Here is a 25,665-nt window from a genome sequence, read left to right as displayed (position 1 = left end):
AGAAAATTATAATGATAATGAACAACAACAATATATGAGAAATGGCGCTCGTCCAAAAAATACTCGAGGTACTAATGACCCTCAGAGAGGTGCCCTTCGGGGGGTGCCCAAGGAATATCCCAAACACAATGATGGTGTCCGGGGGGGCTGGGGCACAGGAATCAGAGGATACAACCTTTGATTTCCCAGACCCTGATGTCCTACTACCCGTTGTCCCTATCCACTGCCCTCCCCATACTAATGAACCCCATGTTACCTCAAAGGTGGGTAACACCTATTATGATTGTCTATTAGACACCGGAGCTTCCTGGTCTGTATTAAAGAGAACACCTGATTTACAATGTTATTCTATTGGCTCAGAGAATGTAATGGGAGTATCAGGAATAACCCAAAGAGTTAAAAGACTTCCTCCTAGAATGGTGTCTGTAGGACCCCTAGAGGTACAACACTCCTTCCTTTTGATGCCTGACTCCCCTTTAAATTTACTGGGGAGGGACCTTCTATGCAAACTCAGAGCCACAATAACCTGCTCCCCAGATGGCTCATTATCATTAGAAGTACCAGAGGAATCTTTAAATTTACTCCCTGTACTTCTCTCGGAAAACCAGGAGGCAAAAGAGCCTTCCATTTTTGAAATACCTAAAGATATACCGGAGTCTCTTTGGGCCACATCTTCTTCTGATGTAGGCTTACTTAAATCGGCTGTTCCTGTGCAGATAAAAACTAAATCTAGCCCACCTCCTTCTATCCCTCAGTATCCCCTCTCAAAGGAGGCAATTGAGGGTATTACACCAGTTATTAACTCATTAATAGAACAGGGAATAATAATCCCTTGCAAATCTGAATACAACACGCCCATCTTGCCAATTAAAAAACCAAAAAAAGGGCCCGATGGCAAGCACATCTATAGATTTGTACAGGATCTAAGGGCAGTGAATAATCACGTTATAAAGAGACACTCCGTAGTTTCTAATATACATACTATTATTTCATCTATTCCTAGCACAGCTACATACTTTACAGTAGTAGACTTGTGTTCAGCTTTCTTTTCCATACCAATACATGAGAACTCCAGGCATATTTTTGCTTTCACCTGGAAGGGCTCACAATATACCTGGTGTCGGCTGCCACAGGGTTATGTTGAAAGTCCGAGCTTATTTGAGCAAATTTTGAGCCAAGACACAGACAATATAACATTTAAAAATAGCAAATTAATCAAATATGTAGATGATCTACTCTTGGCTTCAACAGATGCAAAAACATGTCAAGAAGATAGCAAACACCTTCTTTTGGAATTGCACAAAAGAGGGCATAAAATCTCTAAGGATAAAGTTCAATGGTGTCTCCAAAAAGTAGAATATTTGGGATTCATCTTGACTGCGGGTGCTCGTTATATTTCTCCAAAACGAATTGAGAACATTCAAAAATTGAGTGCTCCTACCACTAAGAAACAGCTGAGAGCAATTTTAGGAGCAACAGGGTTTTGTAGACAATGGATTCCTTGCTATGGGGAAATCACTAAACCCCTTATAGCATTAACAAAGGATTCGGTTCCTGAACCCCTCAAATTAGAGCCTGAACACTTGTCAGCTCTATCAGATCTAAAAAAGGCTATCATGTCTGCCCCTGCTCTAGGCATCCCAGATTACAACAAGCCATTTACTTTATATGTGCATGAGCGAAGAGGAGTAGCCTCTGGTGTGTTAACTCAGACTTTGGGACCTTCTCAGCGCCCAATTGCTTATTATTCTGCCCAACTAGACCCAGTAGCAGCAGGAGCACCACCATGCCTTAGAGGAGTAGCTGCTACAGCCTTACTAGTAACAAAAACCATTGATTTAGTATTGGGATGTCCATTAACAATAATGTGCCCACATGAGATTGAAGCATTATTGATAAAACATAGAACACAGGCATTCTCGGATCAGAGAATTACAAGGTATGAAATAACCTTATTAAATAGTGAAAATATTACCTTGAAACACTATTCAACTCTTAACCCTGCCACCTTGCTTCCAGATTTACCTACTTCAGGAGAACCATTACATAACTGTGAAACATTAGTGTCCATGGCAGAAAAGCCTCGAGATAATCTCTTGGACACTCCCTTAGACAATGCAGATCTGATTTTATTTACCGATGGTTCCTCTTTTATGAGGGATGGCATACGTTACACTGGAGCTGCCATAGTCTCAGAATTTGCCACTGAATGGTCAGCTTCACTACCTTCTAACATTAGCGCTCAAGGAGCAGAACTCATAGCTCTAAAACAAGCTTGTATAATTGCCAAGGCTAAAAAGGCAACAATTTATACGGATTCTAGATATGCTTTTGGCATTTGTCACTCAGTCAGGATGTTATGGCTCCAAAGAGGATTTTTAACCTCAGCTGGAAAATCCATAGCTAATGCAGAAATTATTAATGAAGTTCTTTCTGCTCTCAAACTGCCTAAAGCCCTAGCTGTAGTTCATTGCTCTGCCCATAAAGGTGGCTCTGACCCTGTCTCTAGAGGAAATGACCGAGCAGATGCCGCTGCAAAACTAGCAGCCATACAAGGACCTGGATTAATTTTAACATTAACAACCAAAATCCTCCCTTCTAAAGAATCTTTTCCTGATCCTCCTTAATGCTATTGCTTCCACTCTGCTGATTATCTCTAATTTATTCTGTATGTATCTTATTTGTGCATTGTTTACATGTTGGCTTCCCCATAATACTATAGGAGTTCTTCAGTCCTAATAGTTTGATATCACATGACTGAAAATTCTGAACTTCCTCCTGCAATACAATTCTAATTATGCCTATAACATCTCTCCACCTTGATTTCCTACTAGAACCTCAAATAAATATGTCAAGAACATAGTTTAAAATTTTTCTCCTTAAACTTATTAGTCTTTTTTACTTTTCCAGTGAAATCACCATTAATTCTTGGGTATCTTTGATTCTTCCCTTTCTTTTGCCCTTCATGTCCAATATTTACTAAATCCTGGCATTTCTACCTCTAGAAAATCTCTTCTTTCTATGCCTTCTTCACTATACCTATAAAGTCAACACCCTAGTACAGGTCTTTTTTTTTTTTAACCCTTACCTTCTTGTCTTAGAACTAATACTTGGGACAGAAGAGTGGTAAGGGCTAGGCAATGGGGGTTAAATGACTTGCCCAGGGTCACATAGCTGGGAAGTGTCTGAGGCCATATTTGAACCTAGGATCTCTGGTCTCTAGGCCTTGCTCTCAATCCACTGAGCTACTCAGCTGTCCCCTATAGGTCTTTTCACCTAACTAAACTCTTAAAATTGTTTCCAACTGGTTCTTCCCACTAGCTTTCTCTTCCCAATCCAGCAATTAATCACATTGCTAGACTAATCTTTATGCATTTCAGGAGAGATATAATACTCTGATGAGAGTATTAAATTTTTGTATTTTTAGCTTTTTTGAGTAGCATATAGCTACAAAGCATTGAGTAGCATTTTACATATAGTTAGGACTTCATGGATAATTAACTGAAATGAATCTGTTAAACACAAATATTTACTGAAAAATATTTAGGGGTTCTCTACTGCATACCAAAAAAAATATTCAAGGCCTTCAAAAATCTGGTAAAAACCTTGACTTTCCAACAAGTGGCAGCTAGGTGGCAGAGTAAACAGAACGCTGACCCTGAGGTCAGGAAGACCTGAGTTCACATGTGTGACTCCGGGCTGATCTCTTAACTTCTGTTTGTCTGAATTTCTTCATCTGTAAAATGGAGATAATAGCACTGACCTCCCAAGGTTGTTGGGAGGATAAATGAGATATTTATGAAATGTTTTACAAACTTAAAGTACTACATAAATGATAGATATAGCAATCCCCTCCATAATCTGTTCCAATCAAATGGGCTATTGTCTCCTTTATGCTATCATTTGCCTTTCTGTATCCCTATTTCTGTAATGTTTTTCCTATCTGTCTTCATATTTCAAATGCCTTTAAACATTAGTAAAATATCTCTTTAATGAAGACTTACCTGATTTACCCTCTACCCTGCAAACCTTACACCTCTAAGAATAAACAATCTTCAAATTTATACTTCATATAATATTTTACAACTCGCTAAATCAAGCATGCATTACAAGTATTATAATTATGTCTTATATGCCTACCAACTGTTCACCACTTGATCATAGGCTTTATGTTTTATTTAAAGTCTGAATATCTCTCAGCACTTAACACAGTACTCTGAAAACAATTGGTGCTCAGTAGTTGGCAAATATTGAATCGGTGAATAAAGATCCAATTTTATGTATTTACTTTCACACCTCATTTTCAAATTTTGATCATTTTTGCTTCCTGAGTAGAACTTTTCATGAAATTCAACATAAGCACATTTAATGAATGATGGCAATGATCGACTTACATAAATGAGGTCTCACATTGCTCATGCTTCAGTTGCAGCCATTCTGGATGCAATGAAAAAGAAAAAAATTTGGACCAACTTGAAAAATTGATTTCAAGAGTCTCTGTGACCCTATAACAAGGTAGTACCAAACAAACCTCAAAACTTAAAAATTTTGCTAAGAGGTATTAAACTAACCAAAATATAAATATTATGCCCTTAATGTGTCCTATTAAAGTCCTAATATACTTTTAATAAAGTATCTTTATACCTTGTGCCAAATATTCCATTTATGAAAGGAACTCCTTTAGCCACATATTCAGAGTTAGTAATTTTTTTTAGTGTCTAGCAAAGAGAAATCAGTGTGGATTCAATGGATTCAAACCATGAAATCAATGGCTTCTAAATAATATGAGAATTAAATGTGAACTATGTTTTAATACCTAACATATTTGAAGTTAAGCTAGAAAAGATGAAATGAAATCCATTCAATTAACTTTCCTTGAATCTAAATAAAAGCTATAGAGTGACAAATGGGTTACATCATTAAAAATAAAGGCATGATTATTGAGTTAGCTTTTATTATATTCTATTTATTTTATATTGATGTATATAATTGAAATTGAAAATAATGATTTTACATAATTTTAAACACAATTTTTTAAGGAACAGATAAAAAACAAAGTTAATCATTTAAGGACCCCCTCCCCCAAAATGGCATATTTCTGTAAGCCATCTGTATCCTACATATATGCTATATAAACTAATGTTCTGAAAATAAATGTTTAAAACAATTAATATCTTTTATAAGTTTAATTTTCCAAATTTGACCATATTCTACTAAATTATTTTCAAAAAAAGAACAAATACTTACCCAGACACTCTATGAGCAAATTCAATGATATCATCTTTAGTTCTAGGCCCTCGGTAGTTATATGCCAGGTCATTTTTTAACCTTCAAAAGGAAAAAGAAAAAAAGAATTGATTTGGGTCTCTGATTATTTCAATATTTGAATATTCAATAATTTGAATATGGTTTTGATTTATTAATTAGAAATAGTTATTTGATTATAGTTGTGTAAAGCTAGTTTCTAAAATACAGACTGAGAGTATCAGAAGGAACAGTTAAAGGGATATACATCAAATAGTAATAGAATGGAGAATAGTTCAAACAAATTGCAAAGAAAAATATACATGGGAGGAAAAGTATATATATATAAACAGATATAGATTGATGAGCATATAGTCATGTATATAAAATGAATCTATGTGTATGTATATATGTATGTGTATATATAAACACACACACACTTTTTTTAAAATTTTGAGTTATTAGAAAGATGAGGTGGGGTATATGGAGAGGAGAAAATATAGCACCATATACAAATCAAATCCCAACCCCTCTCTCTTTACTACACTCCTTTTTTTTTAATAGCTTTCCTCCCAGCAGAGGAGGTGGTAGGTGCCACTAAGGCAGGAGGTAAGGTCAAGAATCATCCTAAGGCTAAGAGAGGGGTTGTCCTTGATCATACCTCCCCTCCTAAGCTTGGAAGAACAGACAACCTTCATTATATATCCTAGGTTCTCCTGCCACTGAGGCAGATATAATGAAATACATGCTGGTTAGCTTAGCTTTTGATACTTAACACCTTTTCAACTCCATAAACTGACTCTCTCCTCTTACTAGAGGGCAACATAGTGAAGAAATAAAATTTACCTAAAGGCAACCAGGTGGCACAGTGACTGTAGGCACTCCAGGCCTACAGTCAGAAAGTTCTTAGTTCAAATATAACCTCAGTCATTAGTTGTGTGACTCTGGGCAAGTCACAAAATGCCTAGACCTACTTACTCTTTTGCCTTGGAACCAATACTCAGTTTCAATTCCAGGGCAGAAGATAAAGGTTAAAGAAAAAAAAAGAAGAAAACCCAAAATGGGATCATAAAGAGTCAGACATTACTGAAAGGACAAAATAACAACAAATTCTTCCCATGGCTTTCCTTAAGAGAGCTGGATCTGAATTCTTCCATTTTCCTTCAGCAGTTCTGCTTAGTTTTAACTCTACTTCACATCACATTCCCTGTTAGTCCTCCCCACACTATCAATTAATTCCCTTTTGTGTTGTCTTTTCCCATTAGGCTGTAAGCTCTTTGGGGGTAGAGACTGCACTTTTTTGTCTCTTTATATCCCCTGAGCTTAGCATAATGCCTGGTACTAAGTAGTTACTTCAAAAATGTTTACTGAACTGAAATAAATTTTTCTCCAAATTCATTCAAAAATCAAATGTCTCATTAATTAGCATAAAACTCTGCTGGGATGCAAAAAGAGCAATTATTGAAGGTTGAAAAAGCATAATAGAATAAGAAGATAATTGTGAGGATATTTAATAGAAGGGATAGTAAAATAGATTGCTTTCATGTTAGGGTGGTAAGAAATGCAAAACATATTAAAATATGAGAAAAGACCAAAAATCAAAGAAAATTTTAAAACAAGATTACAAAATTTGAGAATTTGAAGGCACTTTAGTTTATTCATCCAGGACCAACTAGTATAAACAACACACAGAAAAAAAATTGTCAGTATAACATATACAACAATTGATAATGCACCTTCTGCTTAAAGACCTGCAAGAAGGAGGTACTTCTCCACTGTCAAAAAAGTCCATTTGGTTTTAAAACAGCTCTAATCATTAAGAAGGTTTTTTTGTTTTCTTTTCTTTTGTTTAATAGTGTAACAAGGGAATCACTTTAAAAGACTGATATATATTAATTTAAGGTCGCCAAGGAATCAGCTATGTATTTCCTAAATGAAAAACTCAAGTCAGCCGTCAGCTTTTTTTGGAGTTTAATTACAACAGGAGTAAGAAAGGAATTAGAGATAGAGAGAGAGAAAAGGGAATAGGGCTTAAATACCCCTTCTGTTTAGGCTGGGCCAAAAGGCCCAAGCCCTTAGATAGCTGGGGCAAAGAAAAGAGACCAGTCCCTATTACTCACGTGTCCAAAATGGAGAAACAGTCTCAGAGGCCCCCACCTTCAGCTTCCCTCAGAGCAAGCCTTCTCAGAGCCCACAGGAATCACACCGACCAAGACTCCTCTCTCTCCTCCTTCCCAAGTCTCCAGACCCTCCTATCTTTAAGGAAACCATCCAAGTTCCTCCCCTCAGTTCTCCCATCTACCAATCACTCTTCATCAATTTCCCTGTGCCAATGGAGGCTCTAGCTTAACCCAGGACCGCCCAGAGGTTTCTGGCTTTTGCACATGTCTGTTGAAGGTCATATTTTCAAATGATTAAATCTTTACTCCTTTGCTACAGCCCTTTCTAAATCCTGTTAACTTGAGTATGGTAGAGATTGGAATAATTAAATTTTGATCTAGGCTGCAGCCCTTACTCAATCCTATTAGGACTGAATAGGGTGGAGATTTATTCCAAGTATCTCCATTGTATCAATTCTAAAATCAATCAAGACTCAAAGAAATTCCTGTTCTATGCTTAAGCATAGGTCAAAGTCCTTTCCATTGTTCAGCAAAAGGTTTCTGTCCTAAAGTAATCTTAAGAAGGGAAGAGAAGGAACCTCCCATGCCAATGGGGTTCCCATTCCAATAGACTATCAGTAAGAAATTTTCCAAGGATGAAATTTCCCAATGGTGAAATTTCCAACATTTATAAGTCTAAGGAAATTTGAGGTTTACAATAGCAAAACCATAGTAGTTGTTTAGCAACTTCCAGCTATTGCTGCTGGTTCTGCCTTCTGAGGGGAATACAAATAAATAAATAAATAAATAGAGTGAAGGTCTCATTTATGTCAAATACCTTAAAATATTTAAAAATAACTCTTATTTCCCCTGAGACTTTCCTTCTTTAGGCTAAACAAGCCCAGTTCCTTCAAGTGATCCTAATCTGACATGAACTCAAGGCCCTTCATTATCCTTTCCCTCTTCTAGGCACTATACATAGCAATGTCTTTTTATAAATCATACATCCAGAACTGAATATAATACTATAGCTAATGTCTGATAAGACAAGAGAACAACAAGATTATCAGCTCCTATTCTTCAAATTTATGCTTCTCTTAATGTGGCCCAAAGTCACCTCAGCTTTTTTCACTGCCAAATCATACTGTTGACTCATAGTAACTTTGCAATCTGCTGAAACTAGCATATTTTTTAAATTGCCATTTATAAATGACTCTTCAACCATCATTAGTGTATCCAGAAATAAGATTTTATATTTATTCCTGCTGAATTCCATCCTACTAGATTCAGTTCAATCCTCTAGCTTTTTTGAATCCTGTCTCTAACTCAGTGTTACCTATCTCAGTTTTGTTTTCTCTGAAACTATGATGAGAATAATATATTGCTTTATTTAAGTTATCAATAAAAATGTGAAAGGGCACAGAGGGCAAGACACTCATACCAAAAATAAATAAAAGGTAGACAGAAGATAATCTAAATAGGGGTGGAATTTGCTAGGAGGCAGAAGGGTATTGAAAAAAGTCCATAAAAGTAGAATTTGAGCTAAGTCTTGAAGCAAACTAGGGAAAGGAAGGAGGAAGCAATGAGGAAGACTACTCAAGACATCTAGTGAAAAAGTGAATAGATTGTTTAAGAGAAGACTTGTAGAAGTTGTAAAATTTTATCTACATTATATTAAAGTTTCTGCATAAACAAAAGCAATGTAACCAAGATTAAAAGGCAAACAACAAACTCGGGGAAAAAACCTTTATAGCAAGTCTCTCTAATAAAAGCTTTGTTTCTCAAACCTATGGAGAAATGAGTCCAATTTATAAGAATACAAAGTATTCCCCAATTTACAAATGGTCAAAAGCGTAAGAAATTCTGACATGAAGAAAATGTTTTTATTGTAACAATAGTAATATATGATCAATTGTGAATGATTTAACTGTCATTAAGGGGAACATAAGAAGTTGGAGTCAAAATGTAGACTGAAGCACGCAGGCAATACATGTCTTCTTTCACAACATGGTAAACATGAAAATATGCACAACCTTTATCATATTACCTGCTTCTTGGGAAGGGAGAGAGAGAACATAGATTGTAAGATATCAGAAAATGAACACTAAAAATTGTACTCACATTTAATCTGGAAAAAATTTATTATTAAAAGAAAGAAAAAAGGCAAAGATAAGGTTAAATGGTGCCATGTGTGAGAAAAGACAAGGAGTAAAGTTTAAGAAGGCAGAAAGATAAGGCCAGTTGAGAGGAACTTTAGAAGGCAAAGAGAAGACTATATAATACTGTGGTAAACAGACAATGGAATTTAATAAGCAAGGGTGGTGACAGGGAATTTAGAAAACTTATGCTTCAGAAAAATTCCTTTTTTAACTAAGCTGAGGGTGAATTGGTCTGGGGAGAGATAAACACAGAGATTAAAAGTTTTTGCTATAATGTAAGTAAAATGGCATGAAGGCCTGAACTATAATAGAGTAGCTGTATGAGTAAGAAAATAAGAATTGACAATGGGCAATATGTGATTTGAGGAAGAGTATGAAGTCAAGGTTGTAAAACTAAGAGACTGGTATAACAGTAGACCAAATAATAATGAGAAAGTTGTCAGTAGTCAAAAGTTTATTAAGAAACATAATAATGCCTATTTTAGTTATGTGGAATTTGGAATGTGAACTTTAGATTTCCCTACCCTACTTAGTCTAACAAAATCAGGAGTGTCTTGTGAACTTTAAATTTCTCCACCCTACATTAGATCTTACTTTATGGTGAAAATAAAGTTGTAATCTCCTGATTGAACAATGAAGGTACTTAGTTCTTACTTTATAGTGAAGCTAGAACTTTAAGTTAAGTCTATTTTTAGATCTTAATACAAAAAGGTAACAAAAGATAAAATTAATAAATTTTTAAATTTTAGAAGTGTTAAGTAACTAAAGATATAATCTAATCAAAGAAGATGAGAACTAAGGAATGGGCATTTAGAGGAAAGGACACAAGAGTAAAAGGTCTATATGCTCACTTCCTCTCTCCAGTACCTTTTTGGCGGTGGAGAATTGGCTGATGGCAGAGTGTTGGCCTTTCGGCATCTTGATGTGGTGTGGCTTCAAGCTATTGTCTGCTTCGGTGGCAAGTTTCTGGCTGAATTTTTTCTCCTTTACTTTCCAAGCTTATCCTCTTAGAAGCCTCTAATCTCCTTCAGAGACCTAGCGGCAGAAATCCTGAACTCCCCCTGGCACAGACCAGGCAGGAGAAATCCTATATCCTCTTCCCTCTTTCTCCTTAAATCCTTCCCTCTATATTAATTAAAATTACCATAAATTTCCAGACTGACTTGGGTATTTTATTTGGGATTTTTTCCCTTGCGACCAATTAATTTAGATTTAAGTCACAACCATAAAATTGTCTTTACAGGAAGGCCTATGGAACAATGTGAAAAGTCCAAAAGATTTAGGTGGTAATTTACATCTAGAGCTCAAGAGAATAGGGCTGGATATAAAGATCTGGAAATCACCTACACAGAAATGATAAATGAATCCACATGAGAACAGATGAGTTTAAGCAATTCTCCAACTGAAGAATGGCCAAAGGATATAAACAAACAATTCTCAGATGAAGAAATTACAACAACATTTAGTTACATGAAAAAATGATCCAAATCACTATTGATTAGAGAAATGAAATTAAAACAACTCTGAGGTATCACTTCATACCCATTAGACTAACATGATAAAAAAAAATTATAAATGTTGGAGAGGAATTTGAAAAAATCAGGACACTAATACATTGATGGTGAAGCTCTGACCTGATACAAACATTCTGGAGAACAATCTGGAACCATGCCCAAAGGGCCATCCAACTATGCAGGAAAAGAGAAGATGGCTCAGAGCAAAGTCTTATGAGAAATCCACAGTAAAGAGGTTATGTCACCAATGAAGAATGAACAAAGGAGACTGAGAAAGCTCAATCAGTCAGACAGAGAGGAAGACACCAGAAACCCAGCAGTGTTATAAAAACATTAAGAGTATCTAGGAGAGGGTTATCATTAGTGTCATGCTGCAGAGGTTCCAAGAAGGATGAGGAATGAAGGCATTACATTTAACAACAGAGAGATTATTGATTACTTTGGAGAGAACAGTTTCAGCTGAAAAGTAGAATAAGAAACTAGATTGTAGATGATTAAGAAGAAAGAGTAGAGAAAGTAGAAGCACCCAATACAGAAAGCTTTATCAAAGATTTTTGCCTAAAAGGGAAGGAGAGAACTATATAGGATAATAAAATGTGGGGATGGTCAGATTAAGAGCTTTTTTTTTTAAATGATGGCTGAGACAGGGGAATATTTGTAGGTAGCGGGGAAAGAAATAAAAGGATATGGCAGTGTAGATGTGAGAGCCTAGGAAAGAATTAAGAGAAGGAATAGTGATGAGAGAGAAGGTATGAATCAAAACATGATAAAAAATTATAATCAAATAAGTAGGACAATTGTGGATTTGGGCAAGATCAAGGGCAGGGCCATTTCTTTTATATAGGTATGATGAAGTAGAGTAATAGGTTATGGGAGATGAAAAATAGAGAAAGTGGGAAGTTATTACCTTTTCTGTGTGTTCAGCTATCCAACTAGTTCTGAATCCCTCATTAAATCTCAATCTCTCTCTTTTTATACACACAGGCACACAGACCCCTTCTCCAAAAGAATTATTAGATATTTTACAAGAGCCTTTTGTTAAACTACAAGTCAACAATAACTGCAGCATTCTACTTATCCATTGGTTGTTTAGAAATTCTGTAAAAAAGGAAATTAGGAGGGTAGTCAGTGATTAGAGAGCAAGGTCTGGAGATGAAAGATCCTGGGTTTAAATCTGGCCTCAGAAACTTCCTAGCTGTGTGACCCTGGTCAAGCAAGTCACTTAACCTTAACTGCCTAGCCCTTGCTGCTTATACTTAATATCAAGTCTAAAACAGAACAGGGTTTGTTTTTTTTAAGGGAAATTAGATTAGTGTGGCCTCATCTGCTCTTGATGACTATATTGACTTCACTTATGATCGATACTAAGTATCAGTTCCAAGACAGAAGAATGGTAAAGGTTGAGCAGTTGGGGATTGCGACTAGCCAAGAGTCACACATCTGGACGGTATCTGAGGCCAGATTTCCAAACATCTTTTTAATTGTGTCCCAGAATGTCCAAAGAACTAAAGGTAAGCGTATTGATTTATAGTTTGTAGACTATTTTCTTCCTTTTTTTAAATTATAGCAATGCAAACTACTAGGTTGATTATGATGAAATTGCTTAGTTATTTATTTTCCCTTAGCCTCAGCAAACAAGTCTAAGGAAGAGATTTTTTTTAAATGATTTAACTAGTTCTCTTAATTTTATTTTATTTAAGTCTGAGGGAATATGTTTCAGTTCTGGAATTCTACACTAAACCTGATCAACAAATACCAAGTATTACTTAACTCAAATTTTCATTAATCCAAATGATTTTGAACAGTTTTCATTTAAATCCCAAATTCCAAAGTTGAATTTCAATCATTGTAATAATAGCTAACATGGCATTTTATATTTTACAAAGCAATTAACATCTCAAGTAATCCTTAAAACAATACTAAGAGGGAGGGAGTTAAGTCATTATTATCTCTACTTTATAGATAAGAAACTGAGACACTTCAGAATTAAGTAGATTGACACGGATCACACAACTAATAAGTAGGAAAGGCAGAACTGTAACAAGTCTTCTGATTCCAAGTCCACTGTTCCTTTCACTAAACCACAGGTCCTGATTTATAATTAAAATTTTATTAATTTATTTTTTATAAGTATCTTATATGATGATATTCCCTGGTATGCCAAGTTGGATCTAAATATATACTGGACTGAAAAAAAGTAAGACTCAGGAAATTAACATGGGAACTCAAGTCTTGACCAATGATATCTAGGTCTATGCTAGGCAAATTCCTCAAATCTCTGAGCCTCAGTAGGTTAATTTATAAAATATGAACTTTCATTAACTAACTACTAAAAATGTTTTCAAGAAAGTTTTTTTTGTAAATTATAACCTGCCATCAGTATTAGTTACAGTATAAAAATAGATGCTAGGAAAAGAAGCCCTTCTTCCCAAGGTAAGATATCAAGAACAAGTGGAGTGATAAAAATGCACATAACTTACAGCTTAATTGTTGGATATCCTCTAACTCCAAACTCTGAAGCAATGCCTGGAAAATTAAAAGAACAATAAATCAATTTAATCTTCTTTACATACCAATCCTCCACTAAAGTCCTAAACTAAAAGCCAGATGTATCATCCTGGGAAGAGGTAGTATCTTTATCCTTGAAGTTCTGAAGCGGACTGAGAACAGGGAACTGACTTTTGCCCTTTTACTTATATCCTCACTATTTAGCACAGTGCCCAATATATAGTTGGAACTTAATGTTTACTGGCTAATAAGTACATAACAAATGAGGGAGAATTTTGTATTTAAATTTTTTACTTTTTACTTATATTCATGAATTTAAAATTGATAAATGAAAATGAGACATATTGAGACAAAAAACCTACTCATTTATCTAAGGATTGGTATTTTTATTGGTGGTATAGATATTCCTTCCCTTTACACAAATCACAATTCTTTAGTTGACTGTCTGGAATTTCTTGATATTTTAACTGTTAATCATCCTTCTTGATCTCTTTGCATTTGAAACTGTAGATCACTCTCTTCTCTTTAATATTCTCTTGAGGTTTCCATGACACTATTCAATATAGGTTGTTCTACCTATTTTGCTGCCACTGGATCTTCATTCACGTCATACCTCCTAATGGGATCCGTGAAGGTCCTTCTTCTTTATGTATATTATTTCACTTGATTTCATCACCTTACATCATCAGTTATTAGATCTTATCAACTATCAGATCCATATATCCAGCCCTAACCTCCCGCCTGTTCTCACTCCTTTCAATTGCTTTTAGTCATCTCAAATTGGATATCCTATTAAACACCTTAAACTCAAATGTCCAAAACGGTACTCATTATCATTCTTTTCCACCCCATAATATATGTATTATGGGGTACATGTACATATATACATATATACATATATATATATATATATATCTTTGCTAGCATGAATATGGATATAGTATAGACAGTTTTTTTCCAAGAACTTGAAAGAGAAGAGAGAATATAGTTCGTGAAAACAAGATTCCCTCAGTTATTCAGTCTTTCAACCTAGAAGTCATTCTCAACTCTTCACTCTTAATCCCCAAATCCAATCTGTTGCCAAGTCCTGTCACATTTATTTTTATAACCTCTCTCCTCTGACATAAGCACCACCATGATATAGCCCATTATAACCTCATATCTGGACTATTGGAATAGACTTTTCCTTGGCCTGCCTACCTCAAGTTTCTCCCTACTGGTTCTGGAGCAGAAGTCATAATACTCTTTGCTGTAACACTCAATGATGCTTTTAGGCTCTCCCTTAACAGGAATCACTCAGGAACTTTGAAATTCATACAAGTAAAATTTTTTACACAATCCTCATCATGGTGATTGTAACATGACAATTGCAATGTCATTGTTCTTCCTTTCCTAAGAGTTTAGCACCCATTTCAATACTGTCTTCTTCTTCCCCAAACACTACTGTTAACACTTTGGGGCTTCAATATCTATACATAAAGCTCTGGTTCTTAGGGCTGTTGCTAATTATGGAAGGAAGGTGGTCTTAGGGATGCTTGGAGTGGTTCTCCCTCACATGCTTGATCCTGATGTGGGCAGACAGTGGACAGTGAGGGGTAGTAATAGGAATAAGATCCTCATCCCATAAAATCTTGTATTTCTCACAAGTTAGCACTGGTTAAACATCAACAGAAAAACCTATAGTTTCAGCATTAATCAAGTATGAATTGCAGACTAATCAGTTATTTATTCTGCATACTAGTTCTATAAATATTTTATACTGGGCATCAGCTTTGGATCTAATTCATTATATTAATTACTCATATTGTTTTATATTTACTATAGTTTGGAACTGTAGGACACAATTAATTATCTATAGTGGTCATCCAATGTACACATCCCCCCCCTGCCCCATACTCTCATTCCAGAAGAGCAGTGAGACCCCCCTCCCACACTGACAAATGATGACAAGGTGGATAATGGGGAAACGTGGAATCTGTGCACTGGGGATGAACATTCCAGAAGAATGCTCCAAACTTGCCCATGCATGCTCCTTATTCCCTATGATGTATATGTCAAACTCCAAAACACACCTCCACTTGAATTTGGCCATGCCCATTTTCCAGGTTTATATATATATATATATATATATATATATATGTCATACACATACACATTTGTGATTCTCTCGTTTTTTGCAGGTCTGTAATAAAGAGAACTTTACTGATTTAAAAAAAAAAAAACAACCCAAACCTAACATTTCAATTCCTCAGTGTCTTTAAATCCTATAATTTTTTTTTCCTTGACCTCAACCATGCCTAGTTGGTCATTCCCTGGATCTCACCACTCCCTATCAGTAGAAACCTTCTTAAAAAAAACAAAACCTATGAACCACCATTCCATTTATCCCTTTGTTTCATCCTTTCTAAACTTATTTTTCATTATCATGATGGCCTCCAGCCTGATGCTTCCCTCTATTTCCAATCTTTGACTGGTGTTGACCAGTTCAATTTTATCTTATTTTCTACTTTCAAATGTTTTGCCCACACAGAGATGGATACACTGTGGTACAATCGAATGTAATGGACTTCTACATTAGTGGCAATGCAGTGATCCTGAACAACTCTGAGAGATCTACAAGAAAGAACACTATTTACATTCAGAGGGAAAACTGGGAGTAGAAACACAGAAGAAAAACAACTTCTTGATTACATGGGTTGAGGGGGATATGATTGGGGAGGGAGACTCTAAATGATCATCCTAGTGCAAATATCAACAACATAGAAATAGGTTCTGATCAAGGAGACATGTAATACCCAATGGAATTGCGTGTCAGCTATGAGAAGGGTGGGGAGAGGGGAGGGAAAGAATATGATTCTTGTAACCAAGAAATAATGTTCTAAATTGATGAAATAAAATTTAAAAAAAAATTTTTTTACCCAAATCCTAGCACCACTCACTCCTTGCCAAATCTTTTTTTTCCCCTTTCTTCTTGTTTACTTCTTCTACCTTTTTCCTATGTGAAGGAGATTTACCCTCCCCTGTTTTGGGGGTTGCGCAGATGACATCTCCTGTAGACTAACTGGCGTGAGCCTGAACTTGATCTGAAGGAAATCATTGAGCTAATCAACAAGGACAGAATGGCATCTGGAAACAGACAGCAATAGAGTCAAGAGATCAAGAGACAGGGGTAGGCCAGATGTCTCCTACACTGACAGTCCCACTCACTCCCCACACCTCCAGTGGCCCAGGTAAAATAGAAAGCCACAGTTGGCTCCTGAGATGTGATGTCTGAGAGTTAATGGGTGGAGAAAAAGTTTGATAAACTGAGGCATGAGTGGATTTTGCTTTCTTTTCTTCCCTGTTTGTTGCTGGCTGGACTTACTATGAGAGTGGCTAGGGGACCCTAATGGTGGTCACAGAATAGCAAAGTCAATGGAGCAGCAAGGATAAGTTTAACCTTTCTCTCTTATTTTTCCATCTTCCCCCCCACCCCCCACTACTTTTGATTTACAGCCAGTCTCCTAATTTTCCCTCTTACATTCCCCTTGTGCTCTTACTCACAGGTAGCTGAATGGAATTGGAGTAAATGTCATTACTGTGTTGCCTGGGAACAATATAATTTTGTTAAACAACTTTAACTTCAAAAACACATTAACTATAGTAATGTAAACTTATTATTTCTTCCCTAACAGATTCCTTTATCTGTTCAAAGAAGCTTTCCAATCTCTTCTCTCCTAAAATCTCCCACACTTCTACTTCTCTATTTTGTCTCAGGAGAGGATCTCACCTCTTTGTTGGGGGAAGGGGGCAAATCATGGAAATTCAATGTGGATCCCCCTTACCTCCTCTTGATCTCAGAATCTCTTGGGATTATTTCCTACTCTCTCTCCTTTCTTTATTATATATGTCTCTGGTCTCATCGTTTCCTCTCTTCTCAAGAAGATTTCAATCTCAAACATCCCTACTTTGTCTTTAAAATCTCCAATTTCTCCTTATCAATTGGTTCCTTCCCTATTGTTTTCAAATGAACCCATCATCCTCATCTTAAAAAACATTCACTAGACTTGATCATCTTCTGTTATCTTAAATCTCTCCTCTTTCAGTCAAATTCCTGGAAGAATCTATCTACATCCCTTGCTTCCATGTCCTTTTGTTTCACTCATTACTCAATCCTTTTGAGTTTCTGACTCTATCCTCAACTAAAAATACTTTCTCAAGTTACCAATGATCTTTAAATTGCCAAATCAAAAGGTCTTTTTTTCAGTTCTCATTCTATTTTATCTCTCTGCAACATTTAGCCTGCTAATATCCTCTTTTCCTCGATAATCTCTACTTTCTTGTTTTTTTTCTTGTTGTTCTTAGGAAGGGTTTTGGACACTGTTCTCTCCTGTTTTGTTTTGTTTTTTTAAATATTGTAATAATTAAAATAGTGGAAGCCATAAACTGTGGCAGATAAAAGAGTGGTTGGCTTAAATTGTGAATGCAGAAAATATGGTTTCAAGACAGTGTCTCTGTTTTAAATCAAATATAAGGTGGTCACCAGGGAAAAATTCCCAAATATTAAATATACCCAAGTCAGCTGGGTTTTATAGAGATTTTAATTAATACAAATGAGGAATTAATGAAAGGGAGAGAGAGAGAAAAAGGAAATAATGAGAAAAGGGCTAGACCAGCCTAGGCCAGAATGAGCCAGCCTAGGCTAAAAACCCTAAGAGATCAGTCAGTCTTTTATCAACTCACCACAAGATTTGTCCAAGCAAGATTCTAGTGTTCAGAGAGACACCAGTTCAGCTTTGGCCAGCTTAATCTCCAGAGAGAGTTCTCTGAGACGGAGCCCCAAGAGAGTCCCTTGCTCTCAGCTTATCATCTCCTTTTAAAGGGAATTTTCTCCTATGTCCCCTAAGTTCTCACATCTACCAATCACAGTAAAAGGCGAGACCATTCTTAATTCACACCTGAGTAGGCTAAACTTTTGAGTTTCACACCTGAGTAGACTAAAATCTCTGAGTAAATTCTCACCTCTTTGTCCCTTGTAAGTCTACAAGTTGCCTGACCTTGTATAGGTACTTAGCACCCTTTTGTATTAGATCTAAAAATAGGCACAGCTTAAGGGTTGTTTGCCTTATTTTAAGTATAGGTTAAGTACTTTTCATTGTTCAACTTTATCTTCCCCTAAAGTATGCTTAAGTATGGGTGGAGTAGAGTTCTCACATTCCTGACTAAGTCCCTTCATTGTTTAAAATGGGGAATAGTCTTAACCAAATCTTATGAAGTAGGGTCTGAGAATTTTTAAGATTCACAATATTCACCTTCTGTTTTAGAACCAATACTAAGTATCAGTTCAGACAAAGAATGGCAAGGGCTAGGCAACTGAGATTAATTGAAGTGATTTGTCCAGAGTCACAGTGTCTTGAGACAAAATTTGAACCCAGAATTTCCTATCACTAATTAGGCCACACTCCTTATCCACTGAGCCACCACAGAGCACCCCTTCTCCTGATTTTTTTCCTCCCCACCTGTCTGGCCTCTCCTCAGTCTCCTTTGCTAACTCAACATTTATATTATGCTCACTAACTGTAGATGTATGAAAAGGCTCTGTCTTCAGTCCTCTCCTCTTCTCTCTGGATATCCTCCCACCTAGGCAGGAAAGCCAGTTTCCTTGAAATAGAAAGTAACTCTATGGAAGAGTTGGAAGACATGTAAAAATGGAGATTTGAATCCCGGACTTCAATCCCCAGAAGTTCTTGTGAGTTCCCAAATTGCCCTCTAATCTCTCTGAATCTCACCTGAGTGCGAGATCACAAATTATTATTTAAAGGGACTCCGCCTACTGCTTGCTCTCTAGGCACATGCGGCTCTACCAGGCAGGGTGTAGTGAGTGGTTGTGAATGGGCTCCCTGGGCCTAGACACATGCTTTCTTATTTTGTATTTTCTTTAATTCTTAATCTTTAATAAACCTCTAAAAATATAATATTTTAGCAGAGAAACTAATTTTAACTGTTACAGACAACATGTATCAGGTACATCATCACACCACTATCACCACCTTAACCACATCTCTCCTCCTCTCTTCAATATTTAAATATAATGAATAAAATATGAAGGATAATTTGGGGAAGACAGTTTCAGCTGAGTGATAAGGTGAGGTGTTGGGCTACATAAGGCTTAAAGAAGAATGACAGAACAAGAAGGGTGGGCACCCAGTGTGGACAGCATTCTCAAGAACATAGGAAGGAAAAGAGCTATAAAATGATAGCTATTAAGAAAGGTCAGATGAAGTAAGGTTTTGTTTAAGGATGGGAGAGATATAAGCATATTTTGTAGGCAGCAGAGAAGAAGCCATCAGGGTGAAGCTGACAAATAGTGTGGTCAATGAGAAACAAGTTGCAGGCCTAGTGATTTTCTTTTATTTCCATAGCCTCTCAAACTTCTCCAAAAAAGAAATTATGGGCCAAATATAAAGTGACATCAGCTGTTTTGATGGTCTAGGGAACCCAGACTCCCAAAGAAGGTTAAAAAAAAGAAAAGAAAATGAACTGATGATTACCAACCCTGACCTCATTCAGAATCCCTCCCTTACTTCTCAGGATAAGACAATGAGACAGCTCTAGCACATCCAAGGACTGCAACATAGACTTTCAACAACCTCATATCACACCCTCCAACCTCCTACTCTCTTTTCAGTCTTGTGAAGACATAGGCTCCAGGCTTTGAAAATATGCCCTGGCTATAGTTAGGCAGCCACAGTCTCTCAGGAGCAAAAGCCTGCCTAGGGCCACAATCCTAGAGTAATAACAATGCAAAACTCCAAATTATTGGTGCTAGCCACAGAATTTGTAGTGGACCTAATCATCACTATTTTGTGATTGGTTCTTTAGCTATACTTAGCAGTATTTCAATAGAAGAGGAAATAAAAGGTGGCACTAATCTAAGAGTGAAGCTTCACAAAACATAATTGGGGAAAAAAAGGATAGATACAAGGATTTGAAAATAAAAGATAATCTAAAGTTAATTTCTGAACTGTAATTAGGGCCCACCAGACTTACCCAGGATAGTCTCACAGTACCCCCTAATGGAGGCAAGCCCAAAAGCCCTTTAATACCAATGAGGAAACATGAAGGGTGGATAGGCTACAAAAAGTACCTGAATCTGGTTCTATCATACTATCTCTTGAGGCTGCAGTCATGGGATCCCAGTACCATCTTCTGGAGAAAGTCCTCAAGGACAGCACACCCCTAGAGAGCTGACTTGAGTATAAACTTCTTTACTTCAGTGTCAGCCACAAACTATAGTAACAGTAATAAGTTAACGTTTATATTACGCTTGAAGGTGTGCAAAATATTTTATATCTATTATCTCACTTGTTCTTCCCAACAATCCTGCTAGGAAGGGGCCATTAGAGTAATAAAGGACTTGGGTGGCTGCCCTAATCACAGAAGAGAGATAACTCTGGACTTATTACAAATATAATTAACCACCCAGTGCAGTTTGCAAGCTTGATTTTCAATCTGATGACTTTGAAGGAGTGCAGAATAAAAGATAAAGCAAAGGACAAAGAAGCAAAGAGATTATGAATGGGAGAATGGTATATTAAATGATGGAGGATGGATCTAGAGCAGTGTCCTAGTTGTAGTCTATAAACTAAATTCTGCCAGCAACTTCCTTTCAGACATCTTGAACTGACAATCCAAAAGACATGTTAAATTCAGCATGTCTAAAACTAAGCTTATTACTTTTCCCATTAAACCTCTCCTGCTTCCAAACTTCCTTATTACTGTAAAAGATACCCCCAACTCCCCTGGATCATTGTCATCCTCACCTCACTATCTTTCACCTGTAAAAATTAAAATTAATGTGCAATAATAAAAATATTATATTGTAGGAGATTTATTAAGGCTTATTAGAAATAAAGGAATAAAAGAGAGTTAAATTTAATCTTCACACACCTACCACATCCAATTTGTTGCCAAGGTCTATTGATTTCACCATTGCAGCATCTCTCTAATGTATCTCCCTCTCTCTACTCTGATATAGCCACTAACTTGGTACAGACCCTGATCACCTCCTGCCTGGACTATTTTATTTACCTGATAAGTTTGTCTGCCAGTCATAAATCCTTCTACAACCCAGTTCATCCTCCATTCAGTTCCCAAAAGCAAAGGTGCTTCCATGTCTCCTCTGTAGTCAATAAATTCCAATGGCTTCCTATAATCTCAAAGATCAAATATAAAATCTTCTAAATGGTGCTGAAAGTCCATCAGGACTTAACTTTCTGTTCCATTTTTCCTGTTTTCTTAAACTTGATACTCCCTACATACTCTTATATTCAGGGAAACTAAACTCTTTACTATTCCATAAATAAGATACACCATCTCTTGGCCCTGGGACATCTTTTTCTGGTTGTCTCTATGCCTGGAATGCTCTCCTTTCACCTATTCTCCTCCACATTCTAGATTCCTTCATCTTCAATTAAAATCCCACCTCCACAAACAAGTCTTTCCCAATCCGTCCTAATTCTTGTGCTTCAACTCTTGATAATTATTTCCTATATGTATAGTTTGTATATAGCTATTTGTCTGTTATATCTCCTATTATATTGGAAGTTTCTTGAGAGTAGACTTTTTTGTTTTTCATTGCATCCCTTGAGATTAGTACAGTTCCAGGAAGATAAATTGACTTATTGACTAAAAAAAAAACAAATACATCCTTTACGGGTCAAAAAAATAATGAAAACAGTGATTAATATTAGAAATATGATCAATAAACAAACATTACAAGAATATAATTTCCCTGAAGAAGTGATTGTTTCATTTTCGTATTCTCAGAACCTAGAATAACATGAGGCACACATTATAGGCTTAATATATGTTGAAAGAGCCATTCTATAATGGATAATTGGTGAAAGGATATAAATAGCTAGCTCTCTAAAGAAGAAAAATACTAACAAAATCATATGAAAAAATGATGTAAATCATTTATAAGACATATGCAAATTAAAACTCTGAGGTTCTCTCTCACAAACAGCAAAATGGCAACCCTCAAAAAAACAAAAGTAACAATTACTGGAGAGGAGAAGGTAGGCTTACCAATTCACTGCTAGTGACGCTATAATCTGGTTTACCATTCAGAACTATATCCATAAGTCATTATGAAATAAGAAAAAATATCCAAACCCTCTCCCCTCTACAAGGATCCTATCCTTTCCTTTGAGACTTCTCTTCAGATTCCCTTTCCCATTCTTGAGACTTAAATAGTTCAGAGGATTAAACTACTCTTGCTTCTGATATCATTTCCTGGTTACCTGAGCAGAAAGCAACCAAGAGAAGCTTTTGGATGACTCAGGCGAGGGAACAACTTCTCATATAAAGCAAACAGGAATGTCCTCAATGAATATGCTTATGTTCCAATGGCTAACTAAATCTCTTTTTGTAAACTTTTGGATAACCTATGAGTATTTCATTTTGTTTCAATACTTAACCTAAACTACAATGGGACTAGCTCAAATTAAACTTACCCTAGATCCCCTTAGATTACCACTACTAGGAACATATCCCAAAAAGATTTTTTAAAATGTGGTGAAAGTTATTAAATATTAACATAAAAATGACAAAAAGAAAAGATCCTGAGGAAGCTGAAAAAAAATTATATAAATTGATATGCAAAGTGAAATAAACAAAACAAGTAACAATTTCCACAATGACCACAACATTGTAAAGAAAAACAACTTTGAAATACTTAAGAACTTATGCAACCAAAAGCCATGACTCTAAAGGACCAATGATGAATAATGATTGCCATATCCCTTAACAGAAAGGTAAGACCAAGGCATGCAATATTAGACATATATTTTTAGACATGATCAATGTGTAGATTTGTTCTGATTGGCTATGCTAACTTGTTGCTTGGCAAAGGCTGCTCTTTTTTTTGTAGAGAATAGAAAAAAGTCAGAGGAAGAGGAGGAAAGTGATAATAAAATGACTCGCACCTCTCAACAAAAAGTAGCATCAATGAAAACAAATAAAATTAGCAAAAAAGAGCATTAATAGGTTGAGAGGTCAAAAGGACAAGTGAGACAGTTTTAGAACTAATATTATAAAATGATCACACACTTAAAAAATTATTATAGAGAGCTAAAATGTCCCTCAGAAGAAACATTATATCTTTGAAATCACAAATTAACAAAATTTTAAGTGAAATAAGGAATTGAACATACAATCTTAAAACTAGAAAAATCAATAAAAAAACCTAAAATAAGAACAGAATATTAAAAATTGGGGAAAGCTATGAAATGGAAAATAAGGGAAATGATAAGCAAAACTATGAGTTAGTTTTTGGTTTGGAAATACTAATGAATTTTTTAAATAAATCAAATATATCTCAATGAATAAAAATCTATTTCTCAATTTACTTTGCCCCCTCTATTGGGGTGGGAGGGAAAACTCTTAACAAACATACACGGCCAAACAAAAGAAATTTTAATATTGGCATACTCTCAAAATATGTCTCATTCTGCACCTTGAATCCATCACCATTTTGTCAAGAGATAAGAAGTATGTATTCATTCTTTGAAAATTTTTTGAAATCATGGTTGAACATTTTGCTATCAGAATTCTTTCAGAAGTAGCTTACTTTTACAATGGTGGTATTATTATATTTTCCTGAGTCTTTTCATTTTATGTATCTGTTCGTATGAATATTCCCAGGTTTCTGGGAAAAGGCCCTACCATCACTTACAAAATAGTTGTATTATTTTATATCCAGCCATTTCCCAAAAGAAAGGTAGGCTCTCCTTTAATTTTCAATTCTTTGACATTACAAAGTGAAATGCTATATATAAGTATATTTGTATTTTATTTAGTCCTTTCTCCCTTTGATCTCCTATGGGTAAAGGTTTATGAATAGCATGAACTATTTAGGAATTTTTTGGACATAGTTACAAATTGCTTTCCAGGGGGCAGCTGGGTAGCTCAGTGGACTGAGAGCCAGGCCTAGAGATGGGAGGTCATAGGTTCAAATCCAGCCTCAGACACTTCCTAGCTGTGTGACCCTGAGCAAGTCACTTGATCCCCATTGCCTAGCTGTTACCACTCTTCTGCGTTGGAGCCAATACACAGTATTGACTCTAAGACAGAAGGTAAGTGTTTTATTAAAAAAAAAAATTGCTTTCCAGAATGGCTGAACCAATTTCCAGCTCCATCAGCAGAACATTAATGTTCCTCTTTCCCCATAGTCCCATAGTCCCTCCAACATTAAAGACTAATAAACATAATATGAGAAATATGAGAATTGTCATTTTAAAATGAACAAAGTAAATTCATAGCAAATACAGATTTTAAAAAGCTAAGCAAAGTGATAGGAAGAACTGAGAGTCTCAATGCAAATTGAAGTATATCATTTTTCACTTTATTTCCTTTATGAGTTTTTTTCTTATATAAAGAATATGGGGGGTGGGGGGAATAAGTGTGTGGGGGGAGCCAAGAGGGTAGCAAAGGTACTGGACCCATCTGATTTCTACCAAATTATCTTCCCAAAAACTGTGATGTAATGCCTCAGAAAGAATTTTAGAGCACACCCACAAAAAGATGTGGGGAAGTAATTTATGTTCAAAGCAATTCAGAAGACCAGGACAAAAGCTCTAATGCACTGAGGTGGCAGTAGAAGACACAGCAGCATGCTAGAATAGGCCCTGCTGCTGCAAAAGGCCATGGGCACAGCTGGAGCAACAGCAAAGGCTTATGGAGCTCTCAGCCAGACAGTTTGGGGGAGGAGGGAGGAGCAGACAATTGCTCCAGAGGAGATTATGGGAGTACCTCTGCAGGCTCTGGGTGCAAAGACTCTTGTTGCATTGCTCATATGCAAATCAAAATAGCAGTTTGGGGGAGAAATTTTCAGGGTGAGAAGGAACACCAGCACATACTAGTACTTGTGGTCACAGGAGAGCAGTAGGCTATTGTATTGGAGGCCCTTTTACTGAGTTGTTTAAGGTAACTGAAAGTGCTGGGCAAACACACTGAGAACTAAGGTAATAGGAAAGAGAATTCTTCCCTCTCCTCCCCCCACCCAATTCTGTTCTCTTTTCAGTTACATTCAAGCAGGGATTCAGAATTGGTAAGTTGACTGAAGCTTTAACAGACAAATCATTCTTTATAATACTGGAA

General features: G+C 36.1%; 1 protein-coding gene across 5 annotated transcripts in view; it reads right to left on the bottom strand.

Annotated features, from left to right (window-relative positions):
* TMX3 (thioredoxin related transmembrane protein 3) overlaps positions 1–25,665 on the bottom strand; it is a 127,810-nt gene that overhangs the window by 68,046 nt on the left and 34,099 nt on the right. For all 5 annotated transcript variants that reach the window (XM_016431706.2, XM_056823606.1, XM_007487772.3 and 2 more), the window contains 2 exons: positions 13,497–13,542; positions 5,248–5,328 (listed from right to left, as the gene is read on the bottom strand). In XM_016431706.2, the coding sequence (XP_016287192.1) occupies positions 5,248–5,328; positions 13,497–13,542 (127 nt within the window). The remainder of the gene's footprint in view (positions 1–5,247; positions 5,329–13,496; positions 13,543–25,665) is intronic.

Source organism: Monodelphis domestica, chromosome 3 (assembly GCF_027887165.1).
Source record: "Monodelphis domestica isolate mMonDom1 chromosome 3, mMonDom1.pri, whole genome shotgun sequence".
Lineage (NCBI taxonomy): Eukaryota > Metazoa > Chordata > Mammalia > Didelphimorphia > Didelphidae > Monodelphis > Monodelphis domestica.
Note: the sequence above shows the minus strand (reverse complement) of the source record. Positions and strands in the feature narration are given on the sequence as shown.